This window comes from Coregonus lavaretus, assembly GCF_964263955.1.
Source record: "Coregonus lavaretus genome assembly, contig: HAP1_SCAFFOLD_301, whole genome shotgun sequence".
Lineage (NCBI taxonomy): Eukaryota > Metazoa > Chordata > Actinopteri > Salmoniformes > Salmonidae > Coregonus > Coregonus lavaretus.
Window position 1 is genome coordinate 344,860 of NW_028159431.1, and position 22,708 is coordinate 367,567.

The window sequence follows — 22,708 nt, forward strand, 5'->3', positions numbered from 1 at the left end:
TATCCCAGATAGACAGTCCAGCTCCTGGTCAGGACGACCCCTGTGAGCTATCCCAGATAGACAGTCCAGCTCCTGGTCAGGACGACCCCTTGTGAGCTATCCCAGATAGACAGTCCAGCTCCTGGTCAGGACGACCCCTGTGAGCTATCCCAGATAGACAGCCCAGCTCCTGGTCAGGACGACCCCTGTGAGCTATCCCAGATAGACAGCCCAGCTCCTGGTCAGGACGACCCCTGTGAGCTATCCCAGATAGACAGTCCAGCTCCTGGTCAGGACGACCCCTGTGAGCTATCCCAGATAGACAGTCCAGCTCCTGGTCAGGACGACCCCTGTGAGCTATCCCAGATAGACAGTCCTGCTCCTGGTCAGGACGACCCTTTTAACAAGGCACACCTGTTAATTGAAATGCATTCCAGGTGACTACCTCGTGAAACTGGTTGAGAGAATGTCAAGAGTGTTCAAAGCTGTCGTCAAGGCCAAAGGGTGGCTATTTGAAGAATCTCAAATATAAAATATATTTTGATTTGTTTAACACTTTTTTGGTTACTACATGATTCCATATGTGTTATTTCATAGTTTTGATGTCTTCGCTATTATTCTACAATGTAGATAATAGTACAATTAAGAAAAACCCTTGAATGAGTAGGTGTGTCCAAACTTTTGACTGGTACTGTATATATGATTTATTAGCTAACCCCACCTGCCCTGAATGACGGGTCGCCACTTGGGCAGATGTGCATTTTGAAGAGGCACAGTGACTCTTTTAGAAAAACGTTTACTTGCAACAATATTGACATTTCCCAGAGAGGAAGAGGCAAAGTGAGAGGATTTATCTGCCCGTGTGAGTTAAGCCTTTTTTTGTATGGAGGTCTATAAAAGAGTGTCGAATTACCTGAGGCTTATTTGATCTAATATTAGTTTTGTAAGGTTTAGGCTGCACGTGACATTCTGGCAACTTTGAGAAAAACGTAGGGGTTTTTCTCTCATTTGAGAAAAAAGGCCGTCCACCGTCCTCTCTCCTCTGTCCTCTCTCCTCTGTGACCCGGGAACCGATAAGTGGTTGAGTGGTCAAGGAGTGTGTCAGCTCGATGGTAGACAAATGGAAGAGTGTCCTCCCGTCCTCGATAGCCACCTTTCATCGAGGATACTCACGTGTAACCAGCAGGAGGTGAGCAAATCAAATTGATAAAAGGCCGTAGTTGAGCCTGTTGTTCACACGAGTATCCAGTGATGGGAAAAGTACCCAATTGTCATACTAGAGTATAAGTAAAGATACCTTAATAGCACATGACTCAAGTAAAAGTGAAAAGTCACCCAGTAAAATACTACTTGAGTAAAAGTCTAAAAGTATCTGGTTTTAAATGTACTTAAGTACAGTGGGGGACAAAGTACTCTATTGTCATACTTGAGTAAAAGTAAAAAGTAAAAGTAAATGGTACACATCTAATTCCTGATATTAAGCAAAGTAGACTGCACTATTTTCTTGTTTTTTTTTACAGACAGACAGGGGCACACTCCAACACTCAGACATAATTTACTAACGCAGTATTTGTATTTAGTGAGTCCGCAGGCAGTAGGGATGACAACGTTATATTGATATGTGTGTGAATTGGACCATATTGCTGTCCTGCCTGAGCATTCGAAACGTAACAAGTACTTTTGTATGTCAGGGAAAATGTATGGGAGTAGAAAGTACATATTTTCTTTAGGAATGTAGTGGAGTAAAAGTAAAAGTTGTAAAAAATATAAATAGTAAAGTAAATTACAGATACACTGTACACAATTACAGATCAATCTTCTTCTTCATCTCTGTCTGACTACAACCAAAAAAGGTGTAATGCCGCCACCTACTGGGTGGGGGTGAAAACTGAAACACTTTAACGCAGAATAAAAAGAGGACTGGGGGAAAGGTGAAAAACATACTCATAATATCTATGTACTACTCCTTCAGTCAGATTAAAATGTATTTCCCCTCGATCTCCGTCGCCGCCAATAAAATCACAGGCGATATTTTTTATGGATAGGCGTTCGGAGAGGAGAGACCCCTTCTGAGCTTCTCATCCAATGGGTTTTGAGGAGGAACCTTCTCTTCGCACCCCCGTCTCGAAACCCATTGGATGACAAAACTAGAAGTCCCGCCCCTCTGACTTTCTCCTCCAGTGGGGTTTTGAGTAGGAGGCGTGGAGAGCGGACACGAGGAGTCAGCAAATGAGATTCTCCATCGAGTCTTTTCGGAGAGCCGTTCAGCTAAAAGAGTCGTTCATTTGGCTCATAAACGGATCTTTGTTCATAAGGCCTAGTGCTTTAAAAAAATGTAGCTACCGAAAACAGTGGAGAAAAAAAAAAGCAAATCTCTAATGTAAAGCCAAAAAAAGTTTCCTGACATCATGTCAGATCGTGAGATATGACTTCAAATACATTTTATCTGACCAAATTATTAGATGTCCTGCAAAAAAATGAAGGAAGAAATTAAACGCACTGCAAAACTGGAGCTAAATAAACAGCAGTAACAGTATGCAAATCAAGGAGCCATATGAACGGCTCTTTCACAGATGCGAGTCAGTTCCCGACGTTCACCAAAAAGATCCGTTCAAAAAAAGAACCGATCGTTGGCGAACTATTCATCACCACTAACCATGGAGTCCGGCGGATTGACAACATGATATAAAGAGCGAAGCGGAAGGGGGCTTTACACTATAACGGTCCCTTTTTTGTACATTTATTTTTCATTTTCCAGAGTGTACCGTGGGGCAAAGAAAAACAATGTGAGAGAAAAGGGTTTGAAATCCACTGGAAGAACCGACTAGGAAGGTTCGATAGAACGAAGAGGAGGCGGGACAGGGCAGCTCGACCGACTCAGGTTTGTTGTGGTTCTGGACCAGGGAGGAAAAGTACACAGGGAAAGATAAGATTAATCAATTAGTTAGTTAGCTAGCTAGCTAATGACCGATTGATAGATGATAAAGACAATGTTCTTCATTATTGAGTACAATATGATTACCTAGCTAGTAGCTAGCGTTAGCTAATATTAAGAGTTGATAGATTGGCAAATAGGCAAAGCTAGCTAGCAAGCTAGCCGTTAGCTAACTAGCAAGAGTAGCTAACTTCGAATAATATCCTTTAAAAAACTGGACGTTGGGGGTATTTCAATATTTCACCCCGACACAGACGGTAAAAAACATGGCTGTCCGTTTCAAACCCCAACAGGTGGTGCCTCCATAACAAAAGCGAACTTGTTAGCATTTCGATCTAGCTAACGTCGATGAACGCTGGCTAGCTGGCTTGGGGGGGGTTTGAGATGCTTGCCAATGTACAATGTTTACTCAAGGAACTCAACTCTGTGGTGGGCCCCGTAGCTACTAGGTAGCTAGCTAGCATTTCCTGAGTTGTGAGTGTACGAAACATTAAATTGTTCTCATTAAGCTTAAAAAAAAAAAAAACACGGAATGAAATGCGGATAAAAGTGTCGTCTTTCCAAACACTTCTATTCTCTCATTGTCTGTTCAGCTAAGGGTTTACCCTAACCCATTTTTTATGTATCCATTTCCCCCCCCCTAAAGGAGCCCTTACATTTCTTTCCTTTCTACCTGATCCATGATGACGGAGGTGGGAGTGAAGTGGGCCTGCGACTACTGCACCTATGAGAACTGGCCGTCCGCTGTTAAGTGCACCATGTGCCGTGCGCAGCGTCCCATCAGCCCCATCATCACAGAGGAGCCCTACCATAGCAGCCTTAGTCTGGAGCCTGACTGTGGGTGGCAGGACCCTCCAAGCACCGAGGCAAACTGTGGTAGCCTCCTGATCTGCCCAGACTCCAGTGCCAGGCCCCGTGTCAAGCCCCTCAACATGGCTGACACTAGCTCCAAGTGGCCCTGTCAGATGTGCACCTACCTGAACTGGCCCCGCGCCGTCCGCTGCACCCAGTGTCTGTGCCAGTGCCTGCAGAGGACCCCCTGCAGCCCCACAGAGGCCCCCCAGACATCGGGCTCCAACGTGGGCTACCGCCCGGCCCCGGCCCCATCTCCTCCCCCCATGGACCCCTGTACAGAGGAGTACAACGACCGGAACAGACTCAACACCCGAGGTGGCGGAGGCTGTGGCGGCAGCAGTAGCACCGGGCAGCACTGGACTTGCACGGCCTGTACTTACCAGAACTGTCCCAAGACCAGGAAGTGCGTCGTCTGCGACCACCCCCAGCCTCAACCTAACAACCAGGAGGCTATTCCTATAGAGCTGGCTGGGCAGTCCGAGGAGGCTCCCTCCTCCGTATCCTCAATCGTCAACGAACAGGAAAGAGACAGGGCCAGATGGAGAGGGAGTGGGGGGAGCTGCAGTGGGGGGCTGAGCAGGGGACAGAATGGGGTGCTGGGACAGAGGATGACCTCTCCACCCACCTCGAAGAGGGAGGCGGAGGTAAAGATGGACTTCCAGAGGATTGAGCTGGCGGCCGGGGCGATGAGCAGCAGACCGGAGCAGCGTCACCATCCGGAGAAGATCGACTTCAAGAAGATGAAGCAGATTAAGAACAGGATGAGGAAAAGTGACTGGCTGTTCCTCAATGCTTGTGCAGGTGAGTGACTGGTTATTATAGGATAGGAGTTAGTTAGGAGGCCTTTATGTACAGTAACACTGTCTGTGAATGGACATTACACAGAAACAAGATCGGGAGAAAAATGTATGGAACACTCTCGTTCCTGGCCAAGCTGCAGTAGTTACCCTGGTTGTCACTAACTGGCCAAGCTGTAGTAGTTACCCTGGTTGTCACTAACTGGCCAAGCTGCAGTAGTTACCCTGGTTGTCACTAACTGGCCAAGCTGTAGTAGTTACCCTGGTTGTCACTAACAGGCCAAGCTGTAGTAGTTACCCTGGTTGTCACTAACTGGCCAAGCTGTAGTAGTTACCCTGGTTGTCACTAACTGGCCAAGCTGTAGTAGTTACCCTGGTTGTCACTAACAGGCCAAGCTGTAGTAGTTACCCTGGTTGTCACTAACAGGCCAAGCTGTAGTAGTTACCCTGGTTGTCACTAACTGGCCAAGCTGTAGTAGTTACCCTGGTTGTCACTAACTGGCCAAGCTGTAGTAGTTACCCTGGTTGTCACTAACTGGCCAAGCTGTAGTAGTTACCCTGGTTGTCACTAACAGGCCAAGCTGTAGTAGTTACCCTGGTTGTCACTAACTGGCCAAGCTGTAGTAGTTACCCTGGTTGTCACTAACTGGCCAAGCTGTAGTAGTTACCCTGGTTGTCACTAACTGGCCAAGCTGCAGTAGTTACCCTGGTTGTCACTAACTGGCCAAGCTGTAGTAGTTACCCTGGTTGTCACTAACTGGCCAAGCTGCAGTAGTTACCCTGGTTGTCACTAACTGGCCAAGCTGTAGTAGTTACCCTGGTTGTCACTAACTGGCCAAGCTGTAGTAGTTACCCTGGTTGTGACTAACTGGCCAAGCTGCAGTAGTTACCCTGGTTGTCACTAACAGGCCAAGCTGTAGTAGTTACCCTGGTTGTCACTAACTGGCCAAGCTGTAGTAGTTACCCTGGTTGTCACTAACTGGCCAAGCTGTAGTAGTTACCCTGGTTGTCACTAACAGGCCAAGCTGTAGTAGTTACCCTGGTTGTCACTAACAGGCCAAGCTGTAGTAGTTACCCTGGTTGTCACTAACTGGCCAAGCTGTAGTAGTTACCCTGGTTGTCACTAACTGGCCAAGCTGTAGTAGTTACCCTGGTTGTCACTAACAGGCCAAGCTGTAGTAGTTACCCTGGTTGTCACTAACTGGCCAAGCTGCAGTAGTTACCCTGGTTGTCACTAACTGGCCAAGCTGCAGTAGTTACCCTGGTTGTCACTAACTGGCCAAGCTGTAGTAGTTACCCTGGTTGTCACTAACTGGCCAAGCTGCAGTAGTTACCCTGGTTGTCACTAACAGGCCAAGCTGTAGTAGTTACCCTGGTTGTCACTAACTGGCCAAGCTGTAGTAGTTACCCTGGTTGTGACTAACTGGCCAAGCTGCAGTAGTTACCCTGGTTGTCACTAACAGGCCAAGCTGTAGTAGTTACCCTGGTTGTCACTAACTGGCCAAGCTGTAGTAGTTACCCTGGTTGTCACTAACAGGCCAAGCTGTAGTAGTTACCCTGGTTGTCACTAAATAACCAAGCTGCAGTAGTTACCCTGGTTGTCACTAACTGGCCTAGCTGTAGTAGTTACCCTGGTTGTCACTAACAGGCCAAGCTGTAGTAGTTACCCTGGTTGTCACTAACAGGCCAAGCTGTAGTAGTTACCCTGGTTGTCACTAACTGGCCAAGCTGCAGTAGTTACCCTGGTTGTCACTAACTGGCCAAGCTGCAGTAGTTACCCTGGTTGTCACTAACTGGCCAAGCTGTAGTAGTTACCCTGGTTGTCACTAACTGGCCAAGCTGTAGTAGTTACCCTGGTTGTCACTAACAGGCCAAGCTGTAGTAGTTACCCTGGTTGTCACTAACAGGCCAAGCTGTAGTAGTTACCCTGGTTGTCACTAACTGGCCAAGCTGCAGTAGTTACCCTGGTTGTCACTAACAGGCCAAGCTGTAGTAGTTACCCTGGTTGTCACTAACTGGCCAAGCTGTAGTAGTTACCCTGGTTGTCACTAACTGGCCAAGCTGTAGTAGTTACCCTGGTTGTCACTAACAGGCCAAGCTGTAGTAGTTACCCTGGTTGTCACTAACAGGCCAAGCTGTAGTAGTTACCCTGGTTGTCACTAACTGGCCAAGCTGCAGTAGTTACCCTGGTTGTCACTAACTGGCCAAGCTGCAGTAGTTACCCTGGTTGTCACTAACTGGCCAAGCTGTAGTAGTTACCCTGGTTGTCACTAACTGGCCAAGCTGCAGTAGTTACCCTGGTTGTCACTAACAGGCCAAGCTGTAGTAGTTACCCTGGTTGTCACTAACTGGCCAAGCTGTAGTAGTTACCCTGGTTGTGACTAACTGGCCAAGCTGCAGTAGTTACCCTGGTTGTCACTAACAGGCCAAGCTGTAGTAGTTACCCTGGTTGTCACTAAATAACCAAGCTGCAGTAGTTACCCTGGTTGTCACTAACTGGCCAAGCTGTAGTAGTTACCCTGGTTGTCACTAACTGGCCAAGCTGTAGTAGTTACCCTGGTTGTCACTAACAGGCCAAGCTGTAGTAGTTACCCTGGTTGTCACTAACTGGCCAAGCTGTAGTAGTTACCCTGGTTGTCACTAACTGGCCAAGCTGTAGTAGTTACCCTGGTTGTCACTAACTGGCCAAGCTGTAGTAGTTACCCTGGTTGTCACTAACTGGCCAAGCTGTAGTAGTTACCCTGGTTGTCACTAACAGGCCAAGCTGTAGTAGTTACCCTGGTTGTCACTAACAGGCCAAGCTGTAGTAGTTACCCTGGTTGTCACTAACTGGCCAAGCTGCAGTAGTTACCCTGGTTGTCACTAACAGGCCAAGCTGTAGTAGTTACCCTGGTTGTCACTAACTGGCCAAGCTGTAGTAGTTACCCTGGTTGTCACTAACTGGCCAAGCTGTAGTAGTTACCCTGGTTGTCACTAACAGGCCAAGCTGTAGTAGTTACCCTGGTTGTCACTAACAGGCCAAGCTGTAGTAGTTACCCTGGTTGTCACTAACTGGCCAAGCTGCAGTAGTTACCCTGGTTGTCACTAACTGGCCAAGCTGCAGTAGTTACCCTGGTTGTCACTAACTGGCCAAGCTGTAGTAGTTACCCTGGTTGTCACTAACTGGCCAAGCTGCAGTAGTTACCCTGGTTGTCACTAACAGGCCAAGCTGTAGTAGTTACCCTGGTTGTCACTAACTGGCCAAGCTGTAGTAGTTACCCTGGTTGTGACTAACTGGCCAAGCTGCAGTAGTTACCCTGGTTGTCACTAACAGGCCAAGCTGTAGTAGTTACCCTGGTTGTCACTAAATAACCAAGCTGCAGTAGTTACCCTGGTTGTCACTAACTGGCCAAGCTGTAGTAGTTACCCTGGTTGTCACTAACTGGCCAAGCTGTAGTAGTTACCCTGGTTGTCACTAACAGGCCAAGCTGTAGTAGTTACCCTGGTTGTCACTAACTGGCCAAGCTGTAGTAGTTACCCTGGTTGTCACTAACTGGCCAAGCTGTAGTAGTTACCCTGGTTGTCATTAACTGGCCAAGCTGTAGTAGTTACCCTGGTTGTCACTAAATAACCAAGCTGTAGTAGTTACCCTGGTTGTCACTAACAGGCCAAGCTGTAGTAGTTACCCTGGTTGTCACTAACAGGCCAAGCTGTAGTAGTTACCCTGGTTGTCACTAACTGGCCAAGCTGTAGTAGTTACCCTGGTTGTCACTAACAGGCCAAGCTGTAGTAGTTACCCTGGTTGTCACTAAATAACCAAGCTGCAGTAGTTACCCTGGTTGTCACTAACTGGCCTAGCTGTAGTAGTTACCCTGGTTGTCACTAACAGGCCAAGCTGTAGTAGTTACCCTGGTTGTCACTAACAGGCCAAGCTGTAGTAGTTACCCTGGTTGTCACTAACTGGCCAAGCTGCAGTAGTTACCCTGGTTGTCACTAACTGGCCAAGCTGCAGTAGTTACCCTGGTTGTCACTAACTGGCCAAGCTGTAGTAGTTACCCTGGTTGTCACTAACTGGCCAAGCTGTAGTAGTTACCCTGGTTGTCACTAACTGGCCAAGCTGTAGTAGTTACCCTGGTTGTCACTAACAGGCCAAGCTGTAGTAGTTACCCTGGTTGTCACTAACTGGCCAAGCTGCAGTAGTTACCCTGGTTGTCACTAACTGGCCAAGCTGCAGTAGTTACCCTGGTTGTCACTAACTGGCCAAGCTGTAGTAGTTACCCTGGTTGTCACTAACTGGCCAAGCTGTAGTAGTTACCCTGGTTGTCACTAACTGGCCAAGCTGTAGTAGTTACCCTGGTTGTCACTAACTGGCCAAGCTGCAGTAGTTACCCTGGTTGTCACTAACTGGCCAAGCTGTAGTAGTTACCCTGGTTGTCATTAACTGGCCAAGCTGTAGTAGTTACCCTGGTTGTCACTAACTGACCAAGCTGCAGTAGTTCACCCTGGCTGGTGACCTCACTACCATGGTTACAGGGCTGGTGACCTCACTACCATGGTTACAGGGCTGGTGACCTCACTCTGTAAAGGCAGAGGTTTGCGTAGAGCGTGTTTCAGGACTGAAAGCCATCTTTCTGTTCTCAGCGTTTTCTGGGATCATTGTTGCCATTTGTTTAGCGTACAATATTAAACTATAAAGCTGAAACTGTGAGCTTTCTCTCTGAGTCAGATTAGGCTATAAGGAATGCACTTGAGTAGAGATGGGTTTTGTTGATACACAAGGTGTTTGTTGGAGGAATGACCATCTAGAAGGACAATAGACTTGCTACAGTCAGTCAGTGGCACAGCAGCTGTGTTGTAACATAATGAACATACAGTGAGTGCTGATTTTGTACGTTTGCCCACTGACAAAGACATGATCAGTCTATCATTTTAATGGTAGGTTTATTTGAACAGTGAGAGACAGAATAACAACAACAAAAATCCAGAAAAACGCATGTCAAAAATGTTATAAATTGATTTGCATTTTAATGAGGGAAATAAGTATTTGACCCCCTCTCAATCAGAAAGATTTCTGGCTCCCAGGTGTCTTTTATACAGATAACGAGCTGAGATTAGGAGCACACTCTTAAAGGGAGTGCTCCTAATCTCAGTTTGTTACCTGTATAAAAGACACCTGTCCACAGAAGCAAGGTTCCAGGTTTCCGTTTGTACAATTTTCTTTCAGGTTTTTGCTAATGAAAAACACGTAAAAAAATAAAGTAAATAGAAAAACAAAAAAAATCATGACCACTTTTGAGGTCTGGGAAAAATCTAAGAAATGTCGGTTTTTGGGTGTAGTTATCCTTTCCTTTAAGCGTGCCCCAGCCTGAGCTGTTGTTTGGTTGGAGATGTTTCTGTAGCGCTCATGTGATGGCAAAGTTTGCAAAACAAATGGCCACTGGATCGGTACAAATAACCATGATATCATTCTGCCAGGTAGGCATAGGCTACTTTTGTAGTTAACGTTTCATTAAGAAGGTTTTTGGGAAAGCCCTTTCCATCTCTACCAGAAGAAGGTGACGCTAACGGCTACACAACGTGTAAACCTACACGCGCACCCCACACACAGGTTTTCCTGTGCCGTTGCAGGAAAATACAAATCACTGATGCATTTAGTTAATTTCTTATGATTTAACAGAATCTTCTAATAAGTTCAATACATTTAGTTGATTTCCTACTACGTTCAATACATTTCAGAATATTATTGAATTCCGTTTTAATGTCTGGATTCCGTGGTTCTGTCCGCAACGCAGATTTTATAGGGAGAGGGAGAGATCGCTAACTCTCTCTCCCTCCCTCCCCTGGCTGTGTGTCCAGAAACTCCTGTTTCTCCTGGGGGACAGAGTGTGATCCAGAGGACAGTCTCCTCTAGCTGGCTCTCCTGGGGGACAGAGTGTGATCCAGAGGACAGTCTCCTTTAGCTGGCTCTCCTGGGGGTACAGAGTGTGATCCAGAGGACAGTCTCCTTTAGCTGGCTCTCCTGGGGGACAGAGTGTGATCCAGAGGACAGTCTCCTTTAGCTGGCTCTCCTGGGGGACAGAGTGTGATCCAGAGGACCGTCTCCTCTAGCTGGCTCTCCTGGGGGACAGAGTGTGATCCAGAGGACAGTCTCCTTTAGCTGGCTCTCCTGGGGGACAGAGTGTGATCCAGAGGACCGTCTCCTCTAGCTGGCTCTCCTGGGGGACAGAGTGTGATCCAGAGGACAGTCTCCTCTAGCTGGCTCGCCTGGGGGACAGAGTGTGATCCAGAGGACCGTCTCCTCAGCTGGCTCGCCTGGGGGACAGAGTGTGATCCAGAGGACCGTCTCCTCAGCTGGCTCGCCTGGGGGACAGAGTGTGATCCAGAGGACCGTCTCCTCTAGCTGGCTCTCCTGGGGGACAGAGTGTGATCCAGAGGACAGTCTCCTCAGCTGGCTCGCCTGGGGGACAGAGTGTGATCCAGAGGACAGTCTCCTTTAGCTGGCTCTCCTGGGGGACAGAGTGTGATCCAGAGGACCGTCTCCTCTAGCTGGCTCTCCTGGGGGACAGAGTGTGATCCAGAGGACAGTCTCCTTTAGCTGGCTCTCCTGGGGGACAGAGTGTGATCCAGAGGACCATCTCCTCTAGCTGGCTCTCCTGGGGGACAGAGTGTGATCCAGAGGACAGTCTCCTCTAGCTGGCTCGCCTGGGGGACAGAGTGTGATCCAGAGGACCGTCTCCTCAGCTGGCTCGCCTGGGGGACAGAGTGTGATCCAGAGGACCGTCTCCTCAGCTGGCTCGCCTGGGGGACAGAGTGTGATCCAGAGGACAGTCTCCTCTAGCTGGCTCTCCTGGGGGACAGAGTGTGATCCAGAGGACAGTCTCCTCAGCTGGCTCGCCTGGGGGACAGAGTGTGATCCAGAGGACAGTCTCCTCTAGCTGGCTCACCTGGGGGACAGAGTGTGATCCAGAGGACAGTCTCCTCAGCTGGCTCTCCTGGGGGGACAGAGTGTGATCCAGAGGACCGTCTCCTCTAGCTGGCTCGCCTGGGGGACAGAGTGTGATCCAGAGGACCGTCTCCTCTAGCTGGCTCTCCTGGGGGACAGAGTGTGATCCAGAGGACAGTCTCCTCTAGCTGGCTCTCCTGGGGGACAGAGTGTGATCCAGAGGACAGTCTCCTCTAGCTGGCTCGCCTGGGGGACAGAGTGTGATCCAGAGGACCGTCTCCTCTAGCTGGCTCTCCTGGGGGACAGAGTGTGATCCAGAGGACAGTCTCCTTTAGCTGGCTCTCCTGGGGGACAGAGTGTGATCCAGAGGACAGTCTCCTCTAGCTGGCTCTCCTGGGGGACAGAGTGTGATCCAGAGGACAGTCTCCTCAGCTGGCTCGCCTGGGGGACAGAGTGTGATCCAGAGGACAGTCTCCTCTAGCTGGCTCACCTGGGGGACAGAGTGTGATCCAGAGGACAGTCTCCTCAGCTGGCTCTCCTGGGGGGACAGAGTGTGATCCAGAGGACCGTCTCCTCTAGCTGGCTCGCCTGGGGGACAGAGTGTGATCCAGAGGACCGTCTCCTCTAGCTGGCTCTCCTGGGGGACAGAGTGTGATCCAGAGGACAGTCTCCTCTAGCTGGCTCTCCTGGGGGACAGAGTGTGATCCAGAGGACAGTCTCCTCTAGCTGGCTCGCCTGGGGGACAGAGTGTGATCCAGAGGACCGTCTCCTCTAGCTGGCTCTCCTGGGGGACAGAGTGTGATCCAGAGGACAGTCTCCTTTAGCTGGCTCTCCTGGGGGACAGAGTGTGATCCAGAGGACGTCTCCTCTAGCTGGCTCTCCTGGGGGACAGAGTGTGATCCAGAGGACAGTCTCCTCTAGCTGGCTCTCCTGGGGGACAGAGTGTGATCCAGAGGGACAGGCTCCTTTAGCTGGCTTCTTGTCATCATGGCTTATAAACACGGAGTGAAAATCACCAATCAAAATGAACGTTCTACCACAGGCAACATGGTATTTTTGGAAAGCATATTTGATTCTGAGTTCCGGCATATAAAGCTTGTATGTGATAACTACTTCGAATTTGTTCCAAAAACACTTCGCTGGCGCTAAAGAGGGAGGCTCGCTGGGCTGGTGCTAAAGAGGGAGGCTCGCTGGGCTGGCGCTAAAGAGGGAGGCTCGCTGGGCTGGCGCTAAAGAGGGAGGCTCGCTGGGCTGGCGCTAAAGAGGGAGGCTCGCTGGGCTGGCGCTAAAGAGGGAGGCTCGCTGGGCTGGTGCTAAAGAGGGAGGCTCGCTGGGCTGGCGCTAAAGAGGGAGGCTCGCTGGGCTGGCGCTAAAGAGGGAGGCTCGCTGGGCTGGTGCTAAAGAGGGAGGCTCGCTGGGCTGGTGCTAAAGAGGGAGGCTCGCTGGGCTGGTGCTAAAGAGGGAGGCTCGCTGGGCTGGCGCTAAAGAGGGAGGCTCGCTGGGCTGGCGCTAAAGAGGGAGGCTCGCTGGGCTGGTGCTAAAGAGGGAGGCTCGCTGGGCTGGTGCTAAAGAGGGAGGCTCGCTGGGCTGGTGCTAAAGAGGGAGGCTCGCTGGGCTGGCGCTAGCACGTGCCCAGATCAAACACACCTCTGGAACGCCCATTAAGGTGTTTACACGTCCTAATAATTCTAAAGATTGCTCAGAAAACCAGGTGTTTTAATCGATGTATGCTTACTTCCATTATGACCTTAGCAGACTAAAGATAAGCAGAGGAAGGTGTTTACATGACTAATGCATAATCTGCCTACTGCCATAATCAGTTTAATATTGAATTTATTAGTGTGCATGTAAACGTACTCACTGATGCTTCTTAACCTGCTTAGTGCTGACTGCTCTGCTGGGCCAAGCAGTCGGCCACCCACCCAGTCAGCCACCGAGTCACCCACCCAGCCAGCCACCCACCCAGTCACCCACCCAGCCAGCCACCCACCCAGTCAGCCACCCACCCAGTCAGCCACCGAGCCACCCAGTCACCCACCCAGTCAGCCACCGAGCCACCCAGTCAGCCACCCAGTCAGCCACCCAGTCAGCCACCCAGTCAGCCACCCAGCCACCCACCCAGTCAGCCACCCACCCAGTCAGCCACCCAGTCAGCCACCCAGTCAGCCACCCACCCAGTCAGCCACCCACCCAGTCACCCACCCAGTCAGCCACCCACCCAGTCACCCACCCAGTCAGCCACCCAGTCAGCCACCCACCCAGTCAGCCACCCACCCAGTCACCCACCCAGTCAGCCAGTCACCCAGTCAGCCACCCACCCAGTCACCCACCCAGTCAGCCACCCACCCAGTCAGCCACCCACCCAGCCACCCACCCAGTCAGCCACCCACCCAGTCAGCCACCCACCCAGTCACCCACCCAGCCACCCACCCAGTCAGCCACCCAGTCAGCCACCCAGTCAGCCACCCACCCAGTCAGCCACCCAGTCAGCCACCCAGTCAGCCACCCAGTCAGCCACCCAGTCAGCCACCCACCCAGTCAGCCACCCACCCAGTCAGCCACCCAGTCAGCCACCCAGTCAGCCACCCAGTCAGCCACCCAGTCAGCCACCCACCCAGTCAGCCACCCACCCAGTCAGCCACCCACCCAGTCAGCCACCCACCCAGTCAGCCACCCAGCCACCCAGTCAGCCACCCACCCAGTCAGCCACCCACCCAGTCAGCCACCCAGCCACCCACCCAGTCAGCCACCCACCCAGTCAGCCACCCAGCCAGTCACCCACCCAGTCAGCCACCCACCCAGTCAGCCACCCACCCAGTCACCCACCCAGTCAGCCACCCACCCAGTCACCCACCCAGTCAGCCACCCAGTCAGCCACCCACCCAGTCAGCCACCCACCCAGTCACCCACCCAGTCAGCCAGTCACCCAGTCAGCCACCCACCCAGTCACCCACCCAGTCAGCCACCCACCCAGTCACCCACCCAGTCAGCCACCCACCCAGTCAGCCACCCACCCAGTCAGCCACCCACCCAGTCACCCACCCAGCCACCCACCCAGTCAGCCACCCAGTCAGCCACCCAGTCAGCCACCCACCCAGTCAGCCACCCAGTCAGCCACCCAGTCAGCCACCCAGTCAGCCACCCAGTCAGCCACCCACCCAGTCAGCCACCCACCCAGTCAGCCACCCAGTCAGCCACCCAGTCAGCCACCCAGTCAGCCACCCAGTCAGCCACCCAGTCAGCCACCCACCCAGTCAGCCACCCACCCAGTCAGCCACCCACCCAGTCAGCCACCCAGCCACCCAGTCAGCCACCCACCCAGTCAGCCACCCAGCCACCCACCCAGTCAGCCACCCACCCAGTCAGCCACCCAGCCAGTCACCCACCCAGTCAGCCACCCACCCAGTCAGCCACCCAGTCAGCCACGAGTCACCCACCCAGCCACCCACCCAGTCACCCACCCAGTCACCCACCCAGTCAGCCACCCACCCAGTCAGCCACCCACCCAGTCAGCCACCCAGCCAGTCACCCACCCAGTCAGCCACCCAGTCAGCCACCCAGCCACCCACCCAGTCACCCACCCAGTCAGCCACCGAGTCAGCCACCCAGTCAGCCACGAGTCACCCACCCAGCCACCCACCCAGCCACCCACCCAGTCACCCACCCAGTCAGTCACCCACCCAGTCAGCCACGAGTCACCCACCCAGTCAGCCACCCAGCCACCCACCCAGTCAGCCACCCAGTCACCCAGCCACCCACCCAGTCAGCCACCCAGTCACCCAGCCACCCACCCAGTCAGCCACCCAGCCACCCACCCAGTCAGCCAGCCAGCCACCCACCCAGTCAGCCACCCAGTCACCCACCCAGTCAGCCACCCAGTCACCCACCCAGTCAGCCACCGAGCCAACCACCCAGTCACCCACCCAGTCAGCCACCGAGCCAACCACCCAGTCAGCCACCGAGCCAACCACCCAGCCAGTCACCCAGTCACCCAGTCACCCAGCCGTCCTAGCAGGCAGTAAAAATAGCCTTGACGTAACATGAGCACGTCCAGGCAGGCAGTACATCCAGAAACATGAACACAACACATGACAACACTGACAGTCTGACCTTGGCTCTGATTACTCCCCTCTCTCCACGGTCAGACGGTCTGTCTGGCTATGGTCTGTTGTTGAGACACAAATAATATTGTCTTGGGACATGCATATTGACCAATGACTGTGACGTTGACTGGGTTAGGGCTGTGTGAGGGCTAGGACTGTCATACTCTCACCACCACAGTTCATTATCGGACTTTACTGATCAATACATTTACTGCCCTCTCTCTCTCCACGGAAGATGACTTTACTGATCAATACATTTACTACCCTCTCTCTCTCCACGGAAGATGACTTTACTGATCAATACATTTACTGCCCTCTCTCTCTCTCCACGGAAGATGACTTTACTGATCAATACATTTACTGCCCTCTCTCTCTCCACGGAAGATGACTTTACTGATCAATACATTTACTGCCCTCTCTCTCTCTCCACGGAAGATGACTTTACTGATCAATACATTTACTGCCCTCTCTCTCTCTCCACGGAAGATGACTTTACTGATCAATACATTTACTGCCCTCTCTCTTTCTCTCCACGGAAGATGACTTTACTGATCAATACATTTACTGCCCTCTCTCTCTCTCCACGGAAGATGACTTTACTGATCAATACATTTACTGCCCTCTCTCTCTCCACGGAAGATGACTTTACTGATCAATACATTTACTACCCTCTCTCTCTCCACGGAAGATTACTTTACTGATCAATACATTTACTGCCCTCTCTTTCTCTCCACGGAAGATGACTTTACTGATCAATACATTTACTGCCCCCTCTCTCTCCACGGAAGATGACTTTACTGATCAATACATTTACTGCCCTCTCTCTCTCCACGGAAGATGACTTTACTGATCAATACATTTACTGCCCCCTCTCTCTCCACGGAAGATGACTTTACTGATCAATACATTTACTGCCCTCTCTCTCTCCACGGAAGATGACTTTACTGATCAATACATTTATTGCCCTCTCTCTCTCTCCACGGAAGATGACTTTACTGATCAATACATTTATTGCCCTCTCTCTCTCCACGGAAGATGACTTTACTGATCAATACATTTACTGCCCCCTCTCTCTCCACGGAAGATGACTTTACTGATCAATACATTTACTGCCCTCTCTCTCTCCACGGAAGATGACTTTACTGATCAATACATTTACTGCCCCCTCTCTCTCCACGGAAGATGACTTTACTGATCAATACATTTACTGCCCTCTCTCTCTCCACGGAAGATGACTTTACTGATCAATACATTTATTGCCCTCTCTCTCTCTCCACGGAAGATGACTTTACTGATCAATACATTTATTGCCCTCTCTCTCTCTCCACGGAAGATGACTTTACTGATCAATACATTTATTGCCCTCTCTCTCTCTCCACGGAAGATGACTTTACTGATCAATACATTTATTGCCCTCTCTCTCTCCACGGAAGATGACTTTACTGATCAATACATTTATTGCCCTCTCTCTCTCCACGGAAGATGACTTTACTGATCAATACATTTACTGCCCTCTCTCTCTCTCTCCACGGAAGATGTCTCTGTCCGCTTATGGAGCTTTGTTATTGAGACATAGTCAATATGTATCAATAGAAAATATTATTTATCAGGTCTGTGACATCAGGTCACAGTTGATTATTTAACCTTGCTGATGAACATTAGGTAGGTTAACATCTCTCCTCTGTGACATCAGATCACAGTTCATTATTTGACCTTGCTGATGAACATTAGGCAGGCTAACATCTCTCCTCTGTGACATCAGATCACAGTTCATTATTTGACCTTGCTGATGAACATTAGGTAGGCTAACCTCTCCTCTCCATGGTCAGATGTCTGTCTGTCTGTCTAGGGAGTTTGTTGTTGTTCAGATACATTAATGTCATAGGTCTGGCTAGGGAGTTGAGACATAAAGTTGTCTAACTCCTTGAAGGGTAGCTACTAACCTACATAATGATTTCATGACCAGGGCATAATTGCCGTATAACCGTGTAACTGGAGGTTATGGGTGAAGACCGTCATGAAATAAAATAACCGTCATCAACGAAAAAAAAAATAACCCTTTGCCTTTGACAGCTTTGCACACTCTTGGCATTCTCTCAACCAACCATATGTGTTATTTCATAGTTTGGATGTCTTCACTATTATTCTACAATAAAAAAACCCTGGAATGAGTAGGTGTGTCCAAACCTTTGACTCTCTCTCTATATATATATATATATATATATATATATATATATATATATATATATATATATATACAAACAAAGTATTCAGACCCCTTGACTTTTTCCACATTTTGTTGCGTTACAGCCTTATTCTAAAATTGATGAAATATTTTTTCCCTCATCAATCTACACACAATACCCCATAATGACAGAGCAAAAACAGGTTTTTAGATTTTTTTTGCAAATGTATTAAAAATAAAAAACTGAAATATCAAATTTATATAAGTATTCAGACCCTTTACTCAGTACTTTGTTGAAGCACCTTTCGCAGCGATTACAACCTTGAGTCATCTTGGGTATGACTACAAGCTTGGCACACCTGTATTTGGGGAGTTTCTCCCATTCTTCTCTGCAGATCCTCTCAAGCTCTGTCAGGTTGGATGGGGAGTGTCACTGCACAGCTATTTTCAGGTCTCTCCAGAGATGTTCGATCGGGTTCAAGTCCGGGCTCTGGCTGGGCCACTCAAGGACATTCAGAGACTTGTCCTGAATCCACTCCTGTGTTGTCTTGGCTGTGTGCTTAGGGTCGTTGTCCTGTTGGAAGGTGAACCTTCGCCCCTAGTCAGGTCCTGAGCACTCTGGAGCAGGTTTTCATCAAGGATCTCTCTGTACTTTGCTCCATTCATCTTTGCCTCGATCCTGACTAGTCTCGCAGTCCCTGCCGCTGAAAAACATCCCCACAGCATGATGCTGCCACCAGCATGCTTCACCGTAGGGATGGTGCCAGGGTTCCTCCAGACGTGACGCTTGGCATTCAGTCCTAAGAGTTCAATTTTGGTTTCATCAGACCGGACAATCTTGTTTCTCATGGTCTGAGAGTCTTTAGGTGCCTTTTGGCAAACTCCAAGCGGGCTGTCATGTGCCTTTTTACTGAAGAGTGGCTTCCGTCTGGCAACTCTACCATCAAGGCCTGATTGGTGGAGTGCTGTAGAGATGGTTGTCCTTCTGGAAGGTTCTCCCATCTCCACAGAGGAACTCTTGAGCTCTGTCAAATTGACCATTGGGTTCTTGGTCACCTCCCTGACCAAGGCCCTTCTGCCCAATTGCTCAGTTTGGCCGGGCGGCCAGCTCTAGGAAGAGTCTTTGTGGTTCCAAACTTCTTCCATTTAAGAATCATGGAGGCCACTGTGTTCTTTGGGACCTTCAATGCTGCAGACATTTTTTGGTACCCTTCCCCAGATCTGTGCCTCGACACAATCTGCACTTTCAACTGTGGGACCAAATCATGTCCAATCAATTTGAATTTATCACAGGTGGACACCAATCAAGTTGTAGAAACATCTCAAGGATGATCAATGGAAACAGGATGCATTCTGATCTCAATTTTGAGTCTCATAGCAAAGGGTCTGAATACTTATGTAAAGGTATTTTTGTTCTTTATTTTTAATACATTTGCTAACGTTTCTAAACCTGTTTTTGCTTTGTCATTATGGGGTATTGGGTGTAGCTTGATGAGGATTTTTATTTTATTTGATCCATTTTAGAATAAGGCTATAACGTAACAAAATGTGAAAAATGTCAAGGGGTTTGAATACTTTCCGAAGGCTGTGTGTGTGTGTGTGTGTGTGTGTGTGTATATATATATATACACACACACACACACACAATTTTTCAGGTTTTCCTACTTACAAAGCATGTAGAGGTCAGTAATTGTTCTCATAGGTACACTTCAACTGTGAGAGACGGAATCTAAAACAAAAATCCAGAAAATCACATTTAAGTAATTAATTTGCATTTTATTGCATGACATAAGTATTTGATCACCTACCAACCAGTAAGAATTCCGGCTCTCACAGACCTGTTAGTTTTTCTTTAAGAAGCCCTCCTGTTCTCCACTCATTACCTGTATTAACTGCACCTGTTTGAACTCGTTACCTGTATAAAAGACACCTGTCCACACACTCAATCAAACAGACTCCAACCTCTCCACAATGGCCAAGACCAGAGAGCTGTGTAAGGACATCAGGGATAAAATTGTAGACCTGCACAAGGCTGGGATGGGCTACAGGACAATAGGCAAGCAGCTTGGTGAGAAGGCAACAACTGTTGGTGCAATTATTAGAAAATGGAAGAAGTTCAAGATGACGGTCAATCACCCTGGGTCTGGGGCTCCATGCAAGATCTCACCTCGTGGGGCATCAATGATCATGAGGAAGGTGAGGGATCAGCCCAGAACTACACGGCAGGACCTGGTCAGAGAGCTGGGACCACAGTCTCTCAAAGAAAACCATTAGTAACACACTATGCCGTCATGGATTAAAATCCTGCAGTGCACGCAAGGTCCCCCTGCTCAAGCCAGCGCATGTCCAGGCTCGTCTGAAGTTTGCCAATGACCATATGGATGATCCAGAGGAGGAATGGGAGAAGGTCATGTGGTCTGATGAGACAAAAATAGAGCTTTTTGGTCTAAACTCCACTCGCTGTGTTTGGAGGAAGAAGAAGGATGAGTACAACCCCAAGAACACCATCCCAACCATGAAGCATGGAGGTGGAAACATCATTCTTTGGGGATGCTTTTCTGCAAAGGGGACAGGACGACTGCACCGTATTGAGGGGAGGATGGATGGGGCCATGTATCGCGAGATCTTGGCCAACAACCTCCTTCCCTCAGTAAGAGCATTGAAGATGGGTTGTGGCTGGGTCTTCCAGCATGACAACGACCCGAAACACACAGCCAGGGCAACTAAGGAGTGGCTCCGTAAGAAGCATCTCAAGGTCCTGGAGTGGCCTAGCCAGTCTCCAGACCTGAACCCAATAGAAAATCTTTGGAGGGAGCTGAAAGTCCGTATTGCCCAGCGACAGCCCCGAAACCTGAAGGATCTGGAGAAGGTCTGTATGAAGGAGTGGGCCAAAATCCCTGCTGCAGTGTGTGCAAACCTGGTCAAGACCTACAGGAAACGTATGATCTCTGTAATTGCAAACAAAGGTTTCTGTACCAAATATTAAGTTCTGCTTTTCTGATGTATCAAATACTTATGTCATGCAATAAAATGCAAATTAATTACTTAAAAATCATACAATGTGATTTTCTGGATTTTTGTTTTAGATTCCTTCTCTCACAGTTGAAGTGTACCTATGATAAAAATTACAGACCTCTACATGCTTTGTAAGTAGGAAAACCTGCAAAATCGACAGTGTATCAAATACTTGTTCTCCCCACTGTATGTGTATATATATATATGCATGCTCTTGCTCTCTACCGGTCAAAAGTTTTATAACACCTACTCATTCAAGGGTTTTTCTTTATTTTTACTATTTTCTACATTGTTGAATCAAAACTATGAAATAACACACATGGAATCATGTAGTAACCAAAAAAGTGTTAAACAAATCACGCTCTTGGCATTCTCTCAACCAGCTTCACCTGGAATGCTTTTCCAACAGTCTTGAAGGAGTTCCCACATATGCTGAGCTCTTGTTGGCTGTTTATCCTTTACTCTGCAGTCCAACTCATCCCAAACCATCTTAATATGGTTGAGGTCAGGGGATTGTGGAGGCCAGGTCATCTGATGCAGCACTCCATCACTCTCCTTCTCTGTCAAATAGCCCTTACACAGCCTGGAGGTGTGTTGGAAAACAAATGATAGTCCCACTAAGTCCAAACCAGATGGGATGGCGTTTCGCTGCAGAATGCTGTGGTAGTTATGCCGGTTAAGTGTGCCTTGAATTCTAAATAAATCACAGACAGTGTCACCAGCAAAGCACCCCCACACCATCACACCACCTCCTCCATGCTATACGGTGGGAACTACACATGCGGAGATCATCCATTCACCCACACTGCGTCTCACAAAGACACGGCGGTTGGAACCAAAAGTCTCACATTTGGACTCCAGGCCAAAGGACACATTTCCACCGGTCTAATGTCCATTGCTCGTGTTTCTTGGCCCAAGTGAGTCTTATTGGTGTCCTTTAGTAGTGGTTTCTTTGCGGCAATTCGACCATGAAGGCCTGATTCACACAGTCCCCTCTGAACAACTCTAATTAACTTATCCTCTGCAGCAGAGGTAACTCTGGGTCTTCCATTCCTGTGGCGGTCCTCATGAGAGCCAGTTTCATCATAGCGCTTGATGGTTTTTGTGACCACACTTTAAGAAACTTTAAAAGTTCGTGAGATTTTCCGTATTGACTGACCTTCATGTCTTTAAAGTATAGATGGACTGTCGTTTCGCTTTGCTTATTTGAGCTGTTCTTGCCATAATAGGGACTTGGTCTTTTACCAAATAGGGCTATCTTCTGAATACCCCCCCTACCTAGTCACAATACAGCTGATTGGCTCAAACGCATTAAGAAGGAAATAAATTCCACAAATTAACTTTTAACAAGGCACACCTGTTAACTGAAATGCATTCCTGGTGACTACTTCATGAAGCTGGTTGAGAGACTGCCAAGAGTGCAAAGCTGTCATCAAGGTAAAAGGGTGGCTATTTGAAGAATCTCAAATATAAAATATATTTTGATTTGTTTAACACTTTTTTTTTTGGTTACTACATGATTCCATATGTGTTATTTCATGGTTTTGATGTCTTCGCTATTATTCAACTATGTAGAAAATAAATTAAAGAAAAACCCTTGAATAAGTAGGTGTGTCCAATATTTTGACTGTTAGTGTATATATATATAAATGGTGTAAGGAACAGCTGACTGCAGATGGGATGTCCAGTCAGTTGCGTTTCGGCCGTAACATGGACTCTTAACAATAGGATGAAACTTTGTGGCTCCTTGCTGAAACAAGCAAACAAGTCTTCGGTTGCCTATACCAGGGTTTCCCAAACTAGGTCCTGGCCCCCCCCCCCCCCCTCGGTGCACATTTAGATTTTGCCCTAGCAACACGGCTGATTTCAAATAACCAACTAATCATCAAGCTTGGATTATTTCATAAAGAACTACAA

General features: G+C 48.9%; 1 protein-coding gene across 1 annotated transcript in view; it reads left to right on the top strand.

The window, feature by feature from the left end:
- Positions 1–2,614: 2,614 nt before the first annotated feature.
- The window catches only part of LOC311122863 (ubiquitin thioesterase zranb1-like), a 69,730-nt gene continuing 49,636 nt past the window's right edge, over positions 2,615–22,708 (top strand). Inside the window, exons 1-2 of the mRNA XM_084197178.1 lie at positions 2,615–2,860; positions 3,561–4,570. Of these exons, the coding sequence (XP_084053304.1) occupies positions 3,595–4,570 (976 nt within the window). The 5' untranslated portion in view covers positions 2,615–2,860; positions 3,561–3,594. The remainder of the gene's footprint in view (positions 2,861–3,560; positions 4,571–22,708) is intronic.